General features: G+C 40.2%; 3 protein-coding genes across 6 annotated transcripts in view; 2 read left to right on the top strand and 1 right to left on the bottom strand.

Moving 5' to 3' along the window:
- The window catches only part of gal3st4 (galactose-3-O-sulfotransferase 4), a 40,210-nt gene extending 33,435 nt beyond the window's left edge, over positions 1-6,775 (top strand). For all 4 annotated transcript variants that reach the window (XM_047606516.1, XM_047606524.1, XM_047606507.1 and 1 more), the window contains one exon: positions 1,883-6,775. In XM_047606516.1, coding sequence (XP_047462472.1) covers positions 1,883-2,935 — 1,053 coding nt within the window. In that variant the 3' untranslated portion in view covers positions 2,936-6,775. The remainder of the gene's footprint in view (positions 1-1,882) is intronic.
- Positions 6,776-7,598: 823 nt separating this feature from the next.
- mblac1 (metallo-beta-lactamase domain containing 1) lies at positions 7,599-11,343 on the bottom strand. Its single transcript, XM_047571763.1, has 2 exons — positions 10,786-11,343; positions 7,599-9,272 (listed from the first exon to the last, which is right to left on the bottom strand). Exons 1-2 carry the CDS (start codon positions 11,206-11,208, stop codon positions 9,030-9,032), a joined length of 666 nt encoding a protein of 221 aa, XP_047427719.1. The 5' UTR covers positions 11,209-11,343; the 3' UTR covers positions 7,599-9,029.
- Positions 11,344-12,261: 918 nt separating this feature from the next.
- mpdu1b (mannose-P-dolichol utilization defect 1b) lies at positions 12,262-19,010 on the top strand. The gene is made up of 7 exons (XM_047604606.1): positions 12,262-12,430; positions 14,396-14,461; positions 14,689-14,821; positions 15,860-15,945; positions 16,037-16,155; positions 17,255-17,365; positions 18,533-19,010. The coding sequence occupies exons 1-7, from the start codon at positions 12,304-12,306 to the stop codon at positions 18,662-18,664; spliced, it is 774 nt and encodes a 257-aa protein (XP_047460562.1). The 5' UTR covers positions 12,262-12,303; the 3' UTR covers positions 18,665-19,010.
- The last annotated feature ends 1,866 nt before the right edge of the window (positions 19,011-20,876 follow it).

Consider the following 20,876-nt stretch of genomic DNA (forward strand, 5'->3'; position numbering starts at 1 on the left):
GCTATGTTTGTGCCACCTGTGCCATAGACTTTAATGGAGTGCTCATACCTAGATTTTTATAGCTGTTTTTGTTGATATTATTGTTTTAAATCCTCACTTTTAAATTTCAAATGCAGTGAATAACAAGCACCAACCGATGTATTTATCATTGAGGTTATAAGTTTATATAATATATATATAAGTTAACTTTAAAATCAGGCTGCAGTGGGACAAGGCTCCCAAGATTCAGCTCTTTTTCGAAGGCTGTTCCAGGTCAGAGAAGTCAAGCCTTTGTCCCCAATTCAGCCCTTACAGAACTGTACAGACAATAGAACAAAATCTTGCAATCTCAAGCTATAGCTACCAGCGGGTTTCTGGGCTATCGAGGAGCAGATATGAGAACGAACAGATACCAATGACTGAGCCTTCAGTGTCTACAGATTACACTGATGACGTTCTTCTATGAATTATCTGTAAAACAGTTACAGAAATTAGTTTCTTTCTGGCCTCAATGGGGAATTAGCTCCTGTTTCTAAAATAAAACCCTAACTTCAACCTCCGCTTTTTAAGAAGAGTTTTCACCTGAGGTTTTAAGAGATATGCAGTCGTCTGTCCACATGCTGACATATTTATAGCAGGAGACATTCTCTAGTTTCTTCACTTGAGTTGTAACAACATCTAGGTCTGTCTACCTTATCTACCTACGTTTGTACGCAAGTATCTCCACTTTGTGCTCAATGTACACTGGAAAAACAGGCTCATTACTTCTTTAACCTTCACGGATGACATGACGTAAAAGACGTGACGTGAGCAGACATGACGTGAGCATCGGATTAAAAGGGGGAAATCTCAAAAGAAGAAGTAGGCGATGGACCGATAACAGTGGAAAGGTGTGGACAGATTTAGAGAGAGAACTAGCAGCAGCGTGGAGGAAGATTGAGTAAAGACAGACCTTACAGTCCACCCGCAGCCTTATTTGATTTAAGAGCACTGGTCCATGTTGTCAGCTCGAACAAGGATTCATTGTCTTCACCTAAAATCCACGAGCCTCAAGAAAAGAGACCAAAGCTGTTAGAAATTATCCAGATGCTCATGCAAATTATTCTTTCATTCCACAAAGTTACCACAAAAACGTCCATGTCCAAAAAAAAAATGCTATAAAAACTTTACTGATTAAGTCTCTTAAACCACTTCACCACTTTACAAAAATACCAAGTCATCATTTTGAGGACTTTAAATGCCAGTTTGATAACTTGAAGTCACTGTTGTTTTTATGAAAGAGTCTTGGGTATGACCAAGATTATCTAAAATATTGACTTGATTGCATTAGTTTTTGTGGAGCATCAGATTTAAAATTTACCATCCACATTTAACATTAGCGGACAAAAATGTTCCATTGACTTCCGTCATGACTAAATTTTTTTAATGGTAGAAACTTAAGTGCATTTCACAGCCTGTACTATCGTTCTTACTTTTACTCGAGTAAACAGCTGAATCAGTACTTTAACTTTTACTAGAGTATTTTTTTTCTACACTTACTTTTAAGTAATTCGGAATGTAAATACTTTTGCCACCCCTGGTTACATGTATTATTATTTTAATAAACGTTTTATTTATACAAGTAGATCCCATTGAGACTTTTCAAGAGAAACCTGTTCTAGAACAATGATGCAACATTCTTTGTAGACGGAAAAAAACACAAGGAGGAAATTCCCTAGGGGAACAATACAAATCTATCACACAGTTACACAGGAGGGTGCCATGAGAGGCAAGTCCAGAAAAGTGAAGTTAGGACTGGGCTCACATTTATTCTTTTGGACACACCAAATAAATAAATGGTGTCACTGCACCATGTTGGCAATGAATCAATTCATAGTCTGTGTCTGTTTTTTTGGTCTCTTAGGTGGAGAAAGTGATGCCTGAAGACACGTTCTACTTCTCTATTATCAGGGACCCGGTCGCTCTGGCCGAGTCCTCGTTTGCCTATTACAAAGAAGTAGCCCCTGCCTTTCGGAAAGCCAAAGTGTTGGGCGACTTTGCGGATGACCCCATGAAATACTACGACCCTCGCCTTCGCAACAACCACTACGCCCGCAACCTGCTGTGGTTTGACTTCGGCATGGACAACAATGCTAATTTCTCCATGGCTCTTGCTCAGCGCGGCGAGGACGCGATACGCCAGACCTTCAAGCTGATCCTGGTGTCGGAGTACTTTGACGAGTCCATGATCCTCCTGAGGCATGCCCTTTGCTGGCCGCTGGACGCTGTGGTCTCATTCAGCCTCAACGCCCGGCAGCAGAAGTCCAGCAGCACCGGGGGGATGAGCAGGAGCTGGGTCAGCAAAGCAGCGGCAGCAGCGGGTGTCAGCGTCACGGGTGGGCGTTCTCAAATGAAGGCGTCACCCAGTCTGTCTCTGACGGACGCCCAACGGGAGAAGCTGCGCCAGTGGAATGCCTTAGACTGGTACTTATACAAAGCCTTCAACCGGACCTTCTGGGAAGAAATCTACAAGTTTGGCCCTGCCCTGATGCAGGAAGAAGTGGCTCTCCTCAGGATGCGGCGGGAACACCTGGCTCAGGTTTGTCTCAGGGACGGTGGGAAGCCTGTAGATGGGTACAGGATCCGGGACAAGAACATCAGGCCCTTCCAGAGTGGATTAGTGAAGATCGTTGGCTATGAGCTCCAGCCGGGGCTGGACAACGCCACCAGGACGGCCTGTCTGAGGATGATCAGGCCCGAGATCCAGTACAAAGACCTGCTGGATGCTCAACAGTTTCCACTTGTTTCCGCAATGCAAACTCAACAGGGGCACCAGAGCCAGGGGCAGGCTGTAGCAGCCGGTGGCACTTCTTTAGGGCAGGACGCATCCAGGACAGGAGAGAAAGCGGTGGAGAAGGGAAGCCGGCTAACGAGGAGCAACCAGCCCCTGACGCAAAAGCAAGAGAAGGGAAGATAGTGTGACCTCTGGGGACCTCTTGTTCTTTGAACAAATCTGACTAATGAAAATTTGCCACTTGCTTGTTTTCCTAAGTATTCTCTCGGCTTTTGGTGTAATTCTTGTGATGTTTTTTTTTTATCGCTGCCGTAACATGATGAAATATGGTTTTATGTTGTTGGGGTTTTTTTTTTTTAATGAAAAAAAAGAGACAAGAAGAAGACGAAGAAGAACAAAAGTCTGTCAGGGCCTGTGACAGTAGAAACAACACGAAGCATGTTTTTACTTACTTTTATGTACATGGTTTAAAACTTCTCACTAAGGTACGCATAGTCCTAGTCAGTGACTTTCCAACAATGATATTGGTTGTATCTTCCAATCTGAACTAGGAAATTGTTTCCTTTTTTTTTTGTTTATCGGTTTACTGGTTTACTTTTTTTTTTTTTTGTGGAAGCCTTACATGTTGTGAAACCACCTCTAGAACGATCAACAATTAGTGGGTATCCTTAAGACAACCTCCCGCTTAATTTAATCTGAATTTCTTATATAGTGGGAATACGGTACATGAGAGGGAAATACTGGGAGTTACACCCAGTACATTGTAAAACACTGATTTCCTTTTGGCTCAGCAGTATTGACTGTTAACACTAAGTTTACTTTGATGAACGCACTATTTCTCCTTCGGAAGCTCCCAGTTCAGTATTTATCTCCTGTTACAGCCACTGACCAGGACAACTTCTTAAATATCCCTTAATAATTGAAGAGGGTAAAGCAATCCAAGGCCTCGGCTACGGTTCATGGCTGCAGACGGGTTCATGTCAAAATTGGGTCAAATCCCTTTCCTTCCTTCTAGTGTCTGCTGTGTTAGACAGTGTTAATGTCTCAGAAGGTGCAGCGATGTCCTAAACTCCCCAGAATACTCCTCGGGTCACTACAGATAGACCGATACTACACTTCCATCGTGCGGGAATTGCGCATATGCAGATTAAATGGATGATGTACACCGATCAGCCATAACATTACAACCACTGACAGGTAGGGATGGATATCATCTTATACTGGTGACAAATAGGTACTTTTGATGCTGGTGCTTAAAGAATAGAAAACATACAAACTTTGTCCAAAAACGATGGCTTTTTGTTTTTAAGGGATTTTGCGACGTGCAAGTTGGAGTCACTGCTATCAAACAACAAAATGATCGCTGCGTGAGATTATGGCGATGCTAGTTCATCCTACATGTATTAATTTATTTATTTTTAGCACATTAATTGACAACAACAAGTTACTGGCAGGGCTGGGACTCTTCTGCTAACTCCGCTGGCGGAAGCAGATGTTCTTGGCGTGGGGTCAGGCAGGCCATCAAAGACGGTACATTTCTTGTCTTTTAAAAAAACTACTATGTGTCGTCAGATGTTTAAGCTAATGCCAGGTGTTAGCTCCCCTTGTTGCAGGTTGCTCAGTGTGCATCTTGTGACCTTTTGGCATTTTGATGGTTTCCATCCATGCAGGTGAAAAACTGGATGTCACATCACGTGTAGAGTCGGCACCGCAATAGAGCTCAGTCTGGTTGCTACCGTTAGCATTAGCACTGGTGTCATTATGTTACCGGTATCCATCCCCACTGACAGGAGAAGTAAATTACACTTAAACTATCTTGTGACAATTCAACATTCTGCTGGGAAACTTTTTGGACCTGACATTCATTGGCGTGGATGTTACTTAGGGCACACTCACACAAGATGATCACTCTGTGGCCAAGCACGTTTTCCCCCTGTAGTCCGGATTCTATGACTAGCGCGAGGGCAAGCATACCGACTGTGCCTGGGTACAGTTGGAAGAGGTGGACTTTGGCATGGAACGCCCTTAAGTACACTATGCGTGAAACGTGACCGTGACGTATAAAGCAAGGGACCATCCCTGCATCACAACAACAATGGTAGTGACACAACGATTAGGGTTAGGGTTAAACTTTGTGATGATGTCATGCCATGCGTATGTCCTGTATCAACCTGATGATGTAGGTACGTCACGGGACAACTGGCCCTAGTGTGATTGCACCCCCCACCCCATAGCAATGACTCTCCTTGATAGCCACAAAAACGCTTTAGGAACAACTCGTGAAGAACATCACAAGGTGTTGACCTGGCCTCCAAATTCACTAGATCCCAAACTGATCAAGTATCTGTGAGATGATCCACCATAGAGGACCCTCTCCTCAACCCATAGGACCCAAAGACGTTCTTTGGTGTCCATGTCAGATTGACCTACTTTCTAGATATGTTACCAACAGCTCTTTCTTCTACACTTACAGTGTTAATTGCCAAGGTTTATGGGAGTTGTCACCACTCAACCCCCACACTTCCCTACATCTTTTGTTCTAGTCTTCGGTTACCTGTCAAATTGCGGTGGATGATGCCCTGTGGTTTACGTGAGTGGAATTGGGGCGTTTTCTCTTGCTTATTGAAATGGGCGCAATGTGAGCAAACAGTTCATGGCAAACACTGAAGTGGGTGTCAATGGTATCGGCTGTTGGCAAACATGTCACATGTCCTGCTGATTGGAGCAAGCAACGACACGAGAGAGAAAAAAAAAATCAAACATTCAAACGTCAATACTTTCGGAGCAAATCAAAATCGTTATACTTAAAGTCGCATTCAAATCTTTGGTTATTTTTCTAACACAACGTATCACGTCACGGATAATAAGCAAATGTGACTCATCGTTTTTAAGCTGCAAATCTTTAGGTACAAAGGCGGCTTCGGAAACATAAGAGCTAAGACATATTTGCATAAAACACAGTCACGCTGTGGTTAAATCGAAATTTGCTTCTTGGAACTGTTGAAACGGCAGACACACTGAACGTTGTGAAGTTGACTCTTGTCCAGAGGATTTGGACCGTTCCTTTACTAGCATTAACAGATGTCTTTACAGATGCATTGCAGTGGTACTTAAGCAGTATTTGAGGACTGACATGTCACGGTATTATGGACATCTTCTCTTTCCGCACACTTAGGGTTAAGGTTAAGCCTTAGGGTTAGGGTTAGGGTTAGTTTGCTGCAACAACCCACTGCACTCCTGACTTGTCTTCTAGGAGGCGTCCATGCTGTTATTGTCACCTGATCAGTTACTAGACAACCAGCCTGTAAAACCCCTATTTTCCACACATAACAAACCCAAGTGTTTGCAGACACATACTCTCACTTGTACTTTCGTACTGTTTACACTCACATAAATCTGCTCGTATGTGCTTCCTGACGCGGTCTGACTGGTTCTTCTCCTTCGCAAGATCTGAGGTCAAGTTCCTCTACGAGAGCAACTAGAATAAATGTAATAAATGCTACAATAAATGGTTTGATATGTGATCACACATGAAAAACCAGGGCTCTGCCACATAGTAAGGTGCAGTCTTGGAGGTGTGTAACTAGGCTGCTATCCAACGCAAACTTCAGACTTTCTTTGCAATTGATCCTCGTCACTGCCTCTACCCGAAAGTCATCTTCAAATATACAGCTGGCTCCATGTGTGTTTGTTCCGTCTTAGCTGTAATAAAAATGGGAATAAAGGGTCCGGCTATGAGCTTTACAGTTTTTTTTCCTCATTTAGTAAAATTTTAACTATGCATCAGATCTGAAAACTTGAAGCTCACGCATCGGCAAACACAGACCAGCCCCGTGGCTCTCGCACAGGTTGACATCATTCAGTAAATAAATACACTCGGGAGTAATCGGGATCAGTGTAAAAAAAGTAAAATGGAGTAAAATAGAGTGGTGTGTTTCACTGCATCTTGCATTTTTTTCTCTGTTAAGCGGAATACATTTTCTTTTCTGTTTGCAAATAAAAAAATAAAGTTTTATTTTGGTACCTCCTTGTCTCCGTGCATTGATTTCCTGTCTCGTTGTCGTACTTCCCCGTGTGAAATGAATCAGTTTTGAGAGGAGAAAACGTGTTTTTTGGGGGGGAGGTTTTGCAAAAAGTTTTAGTCATTCAACATTATGAGAAAAAGGCAGTACAAAAATCCAACATATAAAAATGCACAAGGCATAAAAGCATGAGCTAAAAGAGATAGTAGTGGTCCAAAGAAGTTATAAACAGATGCAACGATCACAGATTATTGTTGGGAGTGTGTTTTGGAAAGAGGAGAACAGGATGAATGTGTTAAGTTTAAGTTGATTCCAGTCACGAGCAGCCGCAGCAAATTTAAATGACTTAAATGACTATTTTTTGTTCTTTAACCATGAACATACGGCTTAGCAGTGAACTTTTACCTGAATGGCTGCAGGTAGAATGGATTCTCTCCCCTTTGCCTTGGTGTCACCTTGCACCCGTGGGGCTGCTGAGGGGATTTGGCTGTATTGTGTTTGAGTGGCTGCCTCCTCTGTTCCCTCTGGTGAAAAGGGAACTGTTCTGCTCATGCACTCAAGTCACTTTAGATGCTTTTAGGGACGAGCAAGTTTCAGGAGGTTTGTTGCCCTCTTCTGGCAGCGAGCGTTAAGGCCACTCTTACTTGCAGAGCAAAAAAAATGACTGGACGTCACTAAGATGTCAACTGAATAATGAATTTCATAACAACCACCTTCTAATTTGCAAAGCAATAATGAAATGAGCTCATTCAAAATATGTTTTGATGTTGTTCTTTTGTTCTTTTTGTTGAGTTCATATGGAAAATAACAAATTCTGCACGCTCCATGTTTTACATCCTTTAATATCCATAAGTGCACTGTTTACTTGTCAAATATCTTTATGATCACGCACATATACAACACATACAACACAGTATATACAGTATCAGTCATATGTATGGACTATACATCGATCAGGCGTAACATTATGACCACTTCCGAAGCAGTTGTGACTATGGTGAATCATCCCACAGGTACTTGATCAGTTTTGGAACCAGTAAATTTGGAGGCCAGGTCAACACCTTGTTATTTACTTCTCCTCAGTGGTCATAATGTTGTGGCTGATCGGTGTATTGCAAATGCCAAGGGGGAATCCAAAAATACTGAAGAATGGGCAAATATTTGCAGGTAGTTTACGGAGTCACCGCTGATCTTCAGGGGTATAAATTCACCACCTTCAAGCAGGGAAGTAGATGTGAACACCGGTAGCCAGATATCAGAGACAGACACAGATATATTCACATTTCGAGCTCTAAAAGTAGGACGAATGTATCTGTAATGTGTCAAGTGATTGGGCCGATCTATCTCATGAGACTGGTGAGCCAAAATTAGCCCATTAGAGAGTCTATTCTGGCCCTTAGCATGAATTTGCAAAGTGCAAAAATTAGAGATCGACCGATATGGATATGTTTAGGGGCCGATACCAATTTTTCAGCCTACAAGCTGCCGCTTTTTCTGAGCCGATATTTGGAGCCGATGCTGCTTTACTCCCTCTATTTACATAATAAAAATGACACAGTGGTGTCAAAGAAATCTAGCGTCAGATTCCTTCAAAAATTAAATATTAAATGAATAAAAAAAACTCTTATTTTTAGGGGTGTTCGAGGGGCAATGTATGGGCTGCACGGGTCTGCAGCATCTCCAGCAGCAGAGCGCTGCCTGTGGATGCAGCTGTCTGCGAATCTTGCAGGTGGGGGGTGTACATGTAAATATATATATATATACACATATGTGTGTGTGTGTGTTGAGCAACGCACCCGCACATCAGCTGATTCCGATACCAGTAAAAAAAACAGAAATATCGTCTGGCAGATATATCGGTTGATCGCTAGCAGTAATTACATAGAGGTCCGTTTTTCAATGAAAATAAGTCCTATTCCTAATTTGTAGTCCACTGTTTTAGTCAGAGAACAAAACACAACACTGAGACCCAGGACTAAACAGCAGACAACAATGAAAACTGAATTACACTTATTTTTCTTAAGGTTTGTAATAAAACAAGTGGAAAAAAATATGGAGTTGTCATTGCGTATAGGTTGTTATGCTATTATCTTTCGGGTTTGGCCCGGAGTCTGGGGGCAGAAATAGAAAATAAAATTCACAATTCGTAAACGCTGACTCTAAACGGAGCCTTTCGAGTTTTCAGCAGCCGCTTCAAAGTAAGGCAATGAGAAAGGAAATCTACCGAGTCCGACAAAGAGCGAACCGCTGAACCCTCATCGGTTCCTGTGGACCCTAAACGGGAGCCCGTGGCCCGGTATGATGACGTCGGCCGTGTGCAGCGCCTCCCGCCGGTTGACCTCCTGCACGGCCGTGTTCATGCTCAGGTCCCGCCAAGTGTCCTCGTCCAAGCAACGCTCAAACAAGTCCCCCGCCACCAGCACGGTGCCCGCGGACGTTTTCTTCACCTGGACGCTGACGTCCTGTCCCGTGTGGCCCGGAGTGGGAACAACGGACACCTGGGGGTGGAGGGGGGATGGTAGGGGGTCGAAGTAACATCAAAGGAAGTCTTCAAATAAAGCAAGTTTCTGGTGGTTTTTACCCACAGAGTTTCCTATTTAATTTTTTTGGACCATGTGATATGGGCATCACAAATACACTGAGACTGTTTCACTTTGCTTGGTGTATATAATATACAGCCAAAAGCACAGAATAACCAGCAATAGGAAATGAGACAGACAGAGTCTGATATCTCAGTAAATTATAAGGTCTTCGAATGAGGTGCCATCTCATTGGTGTTGGATCCATCATTTTTATTGCTACTACGGGTCTAAGAGTGACTCGAGAAGCTTGTGACTATGATGTGATACAGTACGACAAATGCGTGAGAATCACATTGTGCATGTCGAGTTGTGCAGCTTTGCGTGTTAGATTGATCTAACAGATGCAGATGTACTGTATTCGTTTATCAAATGATCAGTTCTTATCTAGTATAATTCCCATTTATGCGACCTCATTAACCTCTACGATGATTAGAGTTTTAATCTTCACCTCAAACAGATCATTCACAGGGTTGTTGCTGATAGAAATACACACGGAGGCCGTTTCCTTGGCAGGTGATCAGCTGCTTTGCTAGCTGTTTTAGCAGGTGCATAGACGACTGCATCATCAACGCACATCATTCTGGCAGGTACACATGAGTTATCGGTATCCAGTTACACAAGTTGGAAAACTAGATGAAAGCACAGAAATAACTTGTTGTGTTCAATAATTTTTTTTTTCTTTGAGTGCAGGGTGAAATTAAAGTCTTTTTTTTAAAAAAAAAATCTTGATATTATTACTATAATGTTAATCTAAAGTTAGGCTATTTAAGACACACGAATTGTAAATTCTGTAAATATTCTTTTAATTGTTTAATGTAAATGTAGAAAAAAATACACTATTAAGCACAGTTTGCCACAATGGTGTTTCGCACTGTTTTGGTTTTAAAGGGTTGTTGTTTTTTAGTCGTTGTTAAAAGTAAGCAACTTGGGCTTGTAGTTCTGATATAACACAAGGAAAACTTAAACTACACTATAACAGCATTTCAACGTATGTATGTGGAATAATACTGTCTGTACGACCGGTTTAATGCAACAAAAACTAATCAGAAGCGCTAATAAACAGCCATATTGGTAACTAAACTGTGTGTTGTGAGGATTCTACAACTTCCTGAGTAGAAAATCCCGCTTTAGTTGGCGTTCCAGTTGAAAATTGCCACTTGGAACCTTAAAATTCCGAATTCTGAGTATAAATTGAACGCACCACTAGCCACAGGTCATTGGTGAATATAGCGAACAACAGTGGTCCAAGAAAGGAGCCCTGTGGTACTCCCGTGTCGTTGGTGTTTCCTCCCATTTACACATTGTTTTCTGTCCTCGAGATGTGATTTAAACCACTGAATGGCTTCTGTTGACATTTTAAAAAGTTTATGCTGCTTGTGTTGCATCTTTTAATGTATGAAAGGTGCGATATAAATAAAGTCTGACTTACATATTCATCAATGGAGTAGGCCTGTCCCTCGGCCAGCTTGTTGGGGAGGTACGTGTCCCCTTCACTGACATCAAACCCCACGATCATCAGCGCCGCGGGGAAGAGGCTCAGATTACCGATGTGGTCCGAGTGTCCGTGGGTCCCCACGACCACGTTGACGTCCCTGGGCTCCAGGCCCCTCTCTTTCAAAGAGGACAGGAGGAAGTCTCTGTCCCACGGCCCCCCGGTGTCCACCAGGATGACCCGGAGTCCCGTTACCAGGGTGATGGTCCCGTCAGCGCTGAACGTCCCGTCGTTCCGGGGTAAACAGTATCCGACTTTCAGCACGGACACGGAGTACGGCTCCCCGGAGAAGTTCAGCTGGGTCTCGGTCAGAGAGAATTTCCGAGACTGACCACGACCCCTTTGAACACCCGTCTCCATTATCAGCTGCGTATTTTTTTATTATTATAATTTATATTTTTTACGGTTTCCACAAGCTTGGTCACGGTTTAGGTGTTAAAAAAAAAAATCATCAAAATAGTCAATGAGGCAGACGCGCCGATGACGTAGGCACATCCGTCATCAGCCGGCGCGGAGTCTATTGTTCCGCGCAATGCATGCCGGGATTGCGCAGATTTTTTTTTCTTTCTCCAACTTTATGTGGAATGAATATTTTGACTTTACACACAAGAAATAAAATATTTAAAAAATGAAAGTAAAAGAAGAATACAAGATAAAATCTTGTAAAATAAAAATAATAAGTAATAAGTCAAAACCGTAGTAAAATAAAATAGTACAAGCACAAAATTTACAGCAAAAACACCGAAAGAAAAAATAAAATAGAATAAAATAAAATGAAATAAAATAAAACAAATAACAATAAAATAAAATAAAATAAAATAAAATAAAATAAAATAAAATATGAGTAAAAAAAAATACAATAAAATAAAATAACAATACATTTCATCTTTGATGACTGTTTTTCCAGAGATCCAGTTTTGAAAAGGATTTCAAATACTCACAATGAAAACATAGATGTTTGTTACAAAATAACAGATTTGGGTTATCCTTTGTTTTAAGAAACTGGACAAATATTGTTTAATATCTTAAATTAAATTATCCGTTTCTGTAACTTCAGGTGAAAGGTTGAGAGAGAGAGATTATTTCAATAATATTCTTCAGAAAATTATTCTAACATTTATACTTTTGTTAATGAAAGTGGGAAGAGTTGTGATGCGAGAGCACCACTGAACAATTTATTTGTACACTATGAAAAAATAGGTAAGTTATTATGAAGGAAACTGGCGTGTAAAATATTTTTTTTTAATTTTTATCACATTCATGCAATTTATTTTTTTCTTAATTATTTTAAATACTGTATATGTAGTATATTGTGTTTTTTCGGTTTTTTTAAATGTATTTTATTATTTATTTTTTATTTATTTGTACAGAGGCGGAACCTTTGTACTGTAAGGCGAAATAAGGGGACTCTTTTTCCTGCTGCACCTTCAACTGGAACGTCACCTTATCTCCAAAATGGCGGACGACCCAGTCATGGAGAAATATTCACCTTTTATGGATAATTTCAAAGGTCTTTTATTGGCATATTTCATGCCGGAGTCATGCTACGACGAGTTTTTTCTCAAGTTCAACTTTTTAGACGGTGAGGAGGCTCATGTTGTAGTTTGATGCCGGTGGTTCACGGACTAATGAGAAGTGTTATTCATTGTCGAGTGCATGATTTTTGGGAAGTTAATTGTGTTTCCACTTAAGGAAGAAAACTTAATTAAACACATGCGGCGTCTTTAATATTTTTCCTTTGATAGGATGCATCATGAGGTCAAGGAGAGAGTTTTGATTCTGTCTGATCTTTGCTTTTCTCCACTTCCTACTTCCGCTATTGCGCAATTTTTCCCCATAAAACTTTACTGGAAACATCATAAGCACATAAATAGATAATAATCTATTTTTTTTAAAAAAAAGAAAGAAAAGAAATATGGATGTTCACACTTCCTAATAATAGAATTTTTTACATATATGTTACTTTCCATTTAATGCAAAATAATTTTTTTTTTGTTTGTTTTTCCTTCAGTCCAGACATGGTGAACGTTAAATATCCCTTTTAAAATAAAATTTAAAAAATACAATAACTGCAACAATGCTCTCATTTGCCTAGGTAAAAAAGAAATGTTGAATTAAACACTACTCTTATTTATTTTCTACAACTAAGGGACCTTTAAACTGAGCTTTTTACTTTCTACATCGTTAAATAAGTGGAAAACAGAAAATTGGGCAACTTTCTTCATGCAAAACAAAGATTTAGAATGTATGTGAAATGATATCGTGATAATTGGCGCATTTTACATGCATAAATGTATTAATAATTGAAAAAAATCTTTTACTCTTTAAAGAAATTTGAGAGTAGAATTGCCATAAAACTGTCTAACCTTCTTAATTTGTATGTTGCATAACTCCTGCCATTTATTCATTTTTGTTGGTCCTTGGAATTGTTCTGATTTTGTGATGGCTGATGCCTGTTTGTTATCGAACTATCTTTAACTTTCAGAGACCCCACGTCCTTGTATGGGGACATTAAGCTTTAGTGGAGCTTATTGGATTTTTTTTTTAAATTTCCCACCACAAATTTTCTTTAAATACACATTAAGATGAATCCAACATATTTTAGTGGGGGTTAGCTTAATATTGAATGCAAAATGATAATAACATATATATATATAATATACATAGGGTCCCTACTTCATCAGTTTAGGGTCCTTGGCCTGAAAATCGTGATTTAAACCCGTTGTCCTCGTTAGTGGACACTGCCATCTAGTGGTAGCAAAGTTTAAAATTGATTTATATTTATATTATTAACGTTTCTAGGTTGATATGACGCACAAATTTAACAAATGTTATCAATAGCAACGAGCTACAACGTCGCTAATTAGCAGGTACTGAGGGCGTCAGCCATGTTCAGGTATTAGAATAAACAGTTTTGTATTTTATTACACAGTTAGTGACTTTATTATAATATAAATAATGAAATAATCCCACTCATGAGGGCCTTTTTTGATTTTGTTTTTTCAAAAACTACTGTTTCCTGTTCAAAGGTGATGCTTAGTTTTTAATACATCTTAGGTCCCATTGATCCCAAATATCTTGGAAAAATTAAAAATGCACAGTACATAAAAGCTCAGGTCTCAGGACGTTAATAAGGGAAGAAAAACTTTTTCTTTTTTTTACATGAGCTGTCATGGCGTCTTCTTTAAATACAGTCTATGCCTCCGTTTCCTCAGAAATGTAAAACTAGCAATGCACCATTTGCATTTTCTCATTAATTGATTAATGAATGAATGAATGACTGAATGAATTAGTCTCAGCAGCTGCTCAAAAAACTCACCTTCCACCTGCCAACACACATATTACAGTTGGGCCTATGACAGATTTAACAGTTCTTTTTGTTCAAATGCTGTAAATGTCTTAAAATAAAACTGACGTACTAACACAGACCCCATATTAGGTTAACATATGGCCGGCTCCTTATCAGGTGGTGGTTCACCCCCTTGTTTTGCCTCGCTTGCCTCAGACTGATGATAAATTTCTAATCTTGTTGTGTCTTCTGAACCAGTGCCATGTCTGAAGATCGTTCTGAGTAAAGCCCTGGGGATCGGCATCATACTGGGATCAGTTTTGGGTAAAAACACGTTCTTGTGACTCAGTCGTTCTGTACAGTGGATATAAAAGTGTTGAGAACATTGTGAAAATACCAGTAAAAGGTAAAATTGATGTAAAAATGATGTATTTTACGTGCTATTTGGTAAAGAACTACACTGAGAATTACAGGAAATTACATTCAACATTACTACATTACTTTTTCTTTTTTTTTGTTATTCCTTACATGTCCTCCCACCTTGTTTGCAGTGAAGCTGCCTCAGATATTGAAGCTGATGGGAGCGAAGAGCGCCGAGGGGCTCAGCTTCAACTCTGTGTTGCTGGAGCTTCTGGCCATCACAGGGACGATGGCCTACAGCATCGCCAACAAGTTCCCCTTCAGGTTGGACACGCATTCAGATCTAAAGACGCTTCTGTAGCAGTGTTTCCCAACTTTTATTACCATTAGAAAAAATCCCACGACAGCAGATAGATAGATTAATATCAGAGCTGTATATTAGAGAGAGTCTGATCCTGTGCTGGAGCTGTAGGCTGAGCACTGTGTCATATTTTAACTCTTAATCCAGTTTTATTCTCTGTTATTGCCACTTCTCTATGGATGAATGTTGGTTAGATGTAGCAAACATGGCGCCCATGAAACATGTGACCAGCTCAGAACCAATCAGCACAGAGGGATAGTTCAGATGGTCCATTCCCTAGTTGGACAGATTCTCTCTAATATACGGCTCTGGGATAATTATCCACCTTCTGCCCTCTAGTGGAAGAGGATTTAATTGTTCTGCCTGTCACTATACTTCGCTGGCATAGACGAACTAATTATTTGCACTAAATAAATGATAATTTTCTGACCCATTAAGTGAAATTGGGTAATTTTCCCACGGCACAGTGGTTGGGTTTCACTTGCTGCGTTAACATTACAGTTTTTCGCAAAATAAAAGTACAATTCCTCTTTGTACGTGTTTCTCGTGAAGCCTTCTCTCGCGATATCCCATAATTCAGGGTTCCTACGCAAGTATGGAAAGTACAGAATGAGATTTTATTAGTTTGAGATTATTAATGTAATTATCAGTAGCTTTAGATATTTGAGAGGTTTTTAGAAATGTAGATTTTGTGCATTTCTAGGGGGAATGGAAACAAAATAGTACTGCAGGACTTTGACGTAGTAACCTACATACGTAGCCTACGTTGGTGCGAGTCATTTCTACTTGTACAAACGCCACCCAAACACTAGTTGGCGTTGTGTCTTTTTTGCCAGTCGGGTTAATTTTTGTTTCTACTTCCTGCTTCACCTTCAAAAGTAGATTTTTAATCTAAAGTATAAACCACCTTTAAATGAACACATTTCTGGAAAACAAATAAAACTGAACTAGTTATTAAGCATTTACTGTCTTTTTCATACTGTCTTTGATTTTTTTCTCAGTGCCTGGGGTGAGGCTCTGTTCCTCATGCTGCAGACGGTCGCCATCGGCTTCCTCATCCAGCACTACGGAGGAAAAACCGGCAGAGGTGAGACTAGACTTGATTGATCTTAACTTTAAATTCTATAGCTTGTGCAGATCTAGATCTAAGCTCAGGTCAACTTCCTCCATTCCTCCAGGTCTCCTCTTCCTGGTGGTGTATTTGGTCCTCCTGGCCCTCCTGCTCTCCCCGGTCACTCCCTTGTCGGTGGTTACCTACATGCAGGCCTCCAACATGCCGGCTATCATCATCGGCAGGGTAGGCACCAAAAAAATAAATACCCTACTCAGAAAAAGTGAAAGGAAATCTTTTTACTTTGAGTATTAAGTACAAGGGGGGGTTGTTGCACTCGAGAGGCATCGAAGTTAGCCTACAGTTAGCCTACGTTTTGCACTGTTGACCTACAGTTAGCACAGTTAGCCTACATGTATCCTGCATTTTGCACTGTTAGTCTACAATTAGCCTACGCTTAGCACGGTTAGCCTACATCCAGCACAATTAGCCGAAAGGGAGCCCACAGTTTGCGGCATTAGCCTACAGGTAGCCTACAGTTAGCACAGTTAGCCTGCAGGTATCCTCCATTTAACACAGTTAGCCTGCATTTAGCACAGTTGGTCTACAGGTAGCCTACATGTAGCCTACAGTTAGCCCAGTTAGCCTACAGATGTCCTACATTTAGCACAGCTAGCCTACAGGTTGCACAATCAGCCTATATTTAGCACAGTTAGCCTACATGAAGCCTATATTTAGCACAGTTAGCCTACACGAAGCCTACATTTAGCACAGTTAGCCTACAGTTAGCATATAAGTAGCCTACATTTAGCACAGGTAGCCTACAGGTAGCCTACAGGTAGCCTGCGTTTAGTACAGTTAGCCTGTGTGGGTCTTGGTAAGTTTGGTTGAGATCCAGATCCAACAGATGCTGCGTTCAAGACAACTTGGGGAAAAAATTGGTTCTGAGTTGTCAAACCTGGAAATTACTGCTTTTCGAAAATAAAAATAAATAGCTGCTGCACATATTTTAATGTTCAGCAAACAGTGACAATATACCAAACTTATTTTAATCTGTAATGTGAAAACAATGAAACAATGAAAAGGTTGGGAACCACCGGCCTAGAGTCAGTACCTGGACCCTACAGATGTCTCTGATCCCACTCTCCAGGAGACAGGGAGGTGCTTTAGGAGTAACTTTGTACGAGGAGGAAGGAGTTTGGACTAGCCTGCTCCATCATTACTTCCCTTTAATTTTCACGGTGTGTTTAAATTGAGCCTCCCTGTACATTATTAATGTATATAACGTATGCAAAGAAAACACCCGACGCCAAAAGACTGACGATGCGATGATTGTATGTCTCAGCTCATCCAGGCAGCCACTAATTTCCGTAATGGACACACGGGCCAGCTGTCGGCCGTCTCCGTCTTCCTGCTGTTCGCTGGATCCCTTGCTCGCATATTCACCTCACTACAGGTAAGAGGGTGTAGTGACCTCAGTTAAAGTAGTTTCATACACACTTGGTTTCTTAAAAGTCGACGCCAACTGGTCTCTGATGACGTCACTATTAAAAACCCAAGTGGTATCACCTCTGAAACCTTCTCTGTGTACTCTATGTACCTGTATATCTGTAATGCAGTGTTTCCCACAGTCAGTCTGTCTTTAACATCCTGAGACTTTAGTTTGGGATTAATTTTTAATTTCTCCAAGGTATATTTGGGATTAGTAGGACTTAAGACGTATAAAAAAATTAGCATCATTTTTGAACTGGAAGTAGGTTTTGAAATAAATATTGTTAATTTTTAATCTATATTAATCGCAGTTCATTTTACATGAGCAAACAGACTTAAGAGAAGGTAATATATAAATAAATATATGTACTTAATGAAATTAAATTAAATGTGTTGTCAGAGACGTTCAGTCATTCTGCAGATGGGTTAATTTTAGATAAAAAATTTTTTAGCAGATTAATCATGGTGGTGGATTAATTTTAACAGCCTGAGTATCAATTAATAAATCTAATTTATAGTAAATTGGTGGCTTTCAATCTAACCTTGCTTATAAAATTTAACACGATTAATATAGATGATAAAAAGAATTATGTTTAATCGCGATTAATCACGATTAATCGCGATTAATCCCCAATAACCCTGTGATTCCTTTTAAATCCCTTTAAATCATTTCAAATTAAGCACAGGTTTGCTGTGGATTAATTTCAGTTAATCACGATTACATATCGTTCAGTTTTTAATATATATATTAATCGCGTTTTTTGAGTAAACTGACTCGAGAGAGAAGGGAGTATATATGTACACTTAATGAAATTAAATATGTTCTCAAAGACGTTCAGAGTCACTCTGCAGATGGGTTCAAATTTTTAATCAGATTAATTTAGATTAATTATGATGATGGATTAATCTACCATCTAACTTTGCTTATATAAAGTTTTATATAAAGTTTAGCTAGTTCAAGTTCATCTGGAGTCGTTGGCCTACTCTCGTTAAAGGGAAACGCCACCACCCATGTGAAATCTAGTCACTCACCGTATTCCACAGGTGGAGCAATAGGAAAAACATCACAAAGACAACGCTGATTGAGACGTGCTTTAATATTTCAACGTCTCTGTCTCTTGTCTTCTCCCAGGAAACTGGAGACTCTCTGATGGCCCTCACCTACGTCATCTCCTCCACTTGCAACGGCATCATCACCCTCCAGGTTCTCTACTACTGGAACAGCTCCCCCGAACGCAAGAAGAAGAAAAAGAAGCGAGAATAGGCGAATTCTGTTCACTAAACTTTTTTTTATTTTATTTTTTTATTTTTAGAGCATTGCATCTACTTCAGGATCCAACACTTGTCGACACTCTCAGATGAGTTGTCTTTCAAACTTGGACTTGAACATTGAGAGGGAACGGGACTTTAATCTTTCGGAGCAAATGGACTTTAATGTAAAATTATGAAAGCAACACAAATGCCAAGCAGGTCATTCCATGTAGCCCTTCCCCTGTTAGCTGTTTTTGTTTTTTTTGTTTTGTTTTTTGTTGCTGGTTGGGTAGCAGAGCTGTGGGGATTTTTACACCTCCCTCTGTCTGTGCAATACACTCTGATTACATTCCTCTTGACGCTGCTGTCTTTCTTAGTGTGAGTGTAAATGTGAGAAACAACCAAGATTGTTCTTTTAAAAAATCAAGCTCCTGGAAACAGTTTGGATGAATTTATTAATTGAATCGTGCTAAGTTTATGCAGCCTTTAAAAAAAAAAATTAATAAAATCTTGCAGGAATTTATATAAAAAACTCCACAATATTGACCATCTAGTGTCTTTAAACCACATCGGTGTCGCTTTAGCTTCATGCAGCTGCTGGTGGATGATTCTCCTCCCAGATGAAGCTCTTACCTCCTTCACTTAGTTTCACTCCACTGGTTTGGCTCATTTCTTTGAAACCACTTTCAAAACTCACAACAGAATTTAATTTCTCGCTCGTTCACCAAATTACAAATGACTCAGTGCATCTTTGCAAACGATTAAGTACAGGTAGCCTACAGTTAGCACAGTTAGCCTGCATGTGTCCTACATTTAACACAGTTAGCCTATAGGTAGCACAGTTAGCCTACATTTAGCATAGTTAGCCTACAGGTAACCTACATTTAGCACAGATAGTCTGCAGTTAGCATAGTTAGCCTACAGGTAGCCTACAGGTGTCCTACATTTAGTACAGTTAGTCTACAGGTAACCTACATTTAGCATAGATAGCCTGTAGTTAGCATAGTTAGCCTACAAGTAGCCTACATCAACACAGTTAGCTAACAGTTAGCCTACTGGCAGCCTACATTTAGCACAGTTAGCCTATACGTAACCTACGTTAGCACAGATAGCCTACAGGTAGCCTACATTTAGCACACTTAACCTACAGGTAGTCTACATTTAGCACAGTTAGCCTACAAGTAGCCTACATTTAGCACAGTTTCCAAGTGAATATATCCAGTGGAGAAAGACTGTGACACCAGCCCTGGTAGGTTTGAGAGAGTTGTCCAGGAACCACGGGGCCACTGTGTCATCAGATCCCAGATTCACACAGGGCGCTCACACTGACGACATCAGTGCCAAGCTCCACTCAGGGAAACTTGATCATGTGGTCCAAGTCCTGGTTATTATTAGCAGACAATCTGCCCTACCTGAAACACAGAGACGAGCTGCAGAGCTGAAGCTTTACGACCGAGGGAGCTGTTAACGTTTGCTGCCGTCGCTAAATGAGGTTCTTCTTATTGTTCTTACCTTAAATCAGTTCTTAAGAAGCATTTTGCTTATTGGACGTAGGGTGAACGGATGCTCTCTTTTTCCGGGATGCGCCCTCTTTTTGAGACCTAAAACTAATTGAAACTTATTGGAGATTTAGTTCTAATAGACCCTCAAACATGGACACTAATTGGGGGAAAAAATGTGTTTGCCACAAATCCTTCCTAATGTTACCGGCTGCTTCATACAGAACATCTAGTCAATGTTCCTAATCAGTCATAATCAATAAAAAAAACAAAAACAAATGGTATGCAAACACACAAATAAAGCCAATATTAGGCTATTTAGTTTAATAAAAGAACAAGGCCTGTTTTAGAGGAAAGAGGAAACCTCCTGAGACTCTGCATCCTCATATGGGGACATTTTGGGCTTTATTGAAACTTATTCCGCTTCATGTAACCCCACTGTCCACATTCGTGGACACTTTAGTCTAGCGGTAGCAAAGGTTAAAACTTATTTATTTATGCTTATTAGTTTGATATGACTCACATATTTAACAAATTTTATCAATAGCAATGAGCTACAACATCGCTCCTTAGCAAGCACTCGTTCGAGGACGATGGGACTTCATGGTTCTGTCTTTGCTCAGCCACGTTGAGGGATTAAACTTCTTCATGATATAAATAATTAAATAATCCCAGTGTCCACACATGAGGACCAGTGATGCTAGTTACCTTGAAAAAGTATTAACG

This window comes from Mugil cephalus, chromosome 1 (genome assembly GCF_022458985.1).
Source record: "Mugil cephalus isolate CIBA_MC_2020 chromosome 1, CIBA_Mcephalus_1.1, whole genome shotgun sequence".
In the NCBI taxonomy this organism is placed as follows: domain Eukaryota; kingdom Metazoa; phylum Chordata; class Actinopteri; order Mugiliformes; family Mugilidae; genus Mugil; species Mugil cephalus.

What these genes read in the sequence shown, in the direction of transcription:
- mpdu1b (XM_047604606.1), top strand. Translation starts at nt 12,304, where the DNA reads ATGGCGGACGACCCAGTCATGGAGAAATATTCACCTTTTATGGATAAT. An exon ending in CAAGTTCAACTTTTTAGACG is followed by an intron (nt 12,431 to 14,395) that starts GTGAGGAGGCTC and finishes CTTCTGAACCAG; the next exon opens with TGCCATGTCTGAAGATCGTT. An exon ending in CGGAGGAAAAACCGGCAGAG is followed by an intron (nt 15,946 to 16,036) that starts GTGAGACTAGAC and finishes CCATTCCTCCAG; the next exon opens with GTCTCCTCTTCCTGGTGGTG.
- mblac1 (XM_047571763.1), bottom strand. Translation starts at nt 11,208, where the DNA reads ATGGAGACGGGTGTTCAAAGGGGTCGTGGTCAGTCTCGGAAATTCTCT. An exon ending in CCTACTCCATTGATGAATAT is followed by an intron (nt 9,273 to 10,785) that starts GTAAGTCAGACT and finishes CTCCACCCCCAG; the next exon opens with GTGTCCGTTGTTCCCACTCC.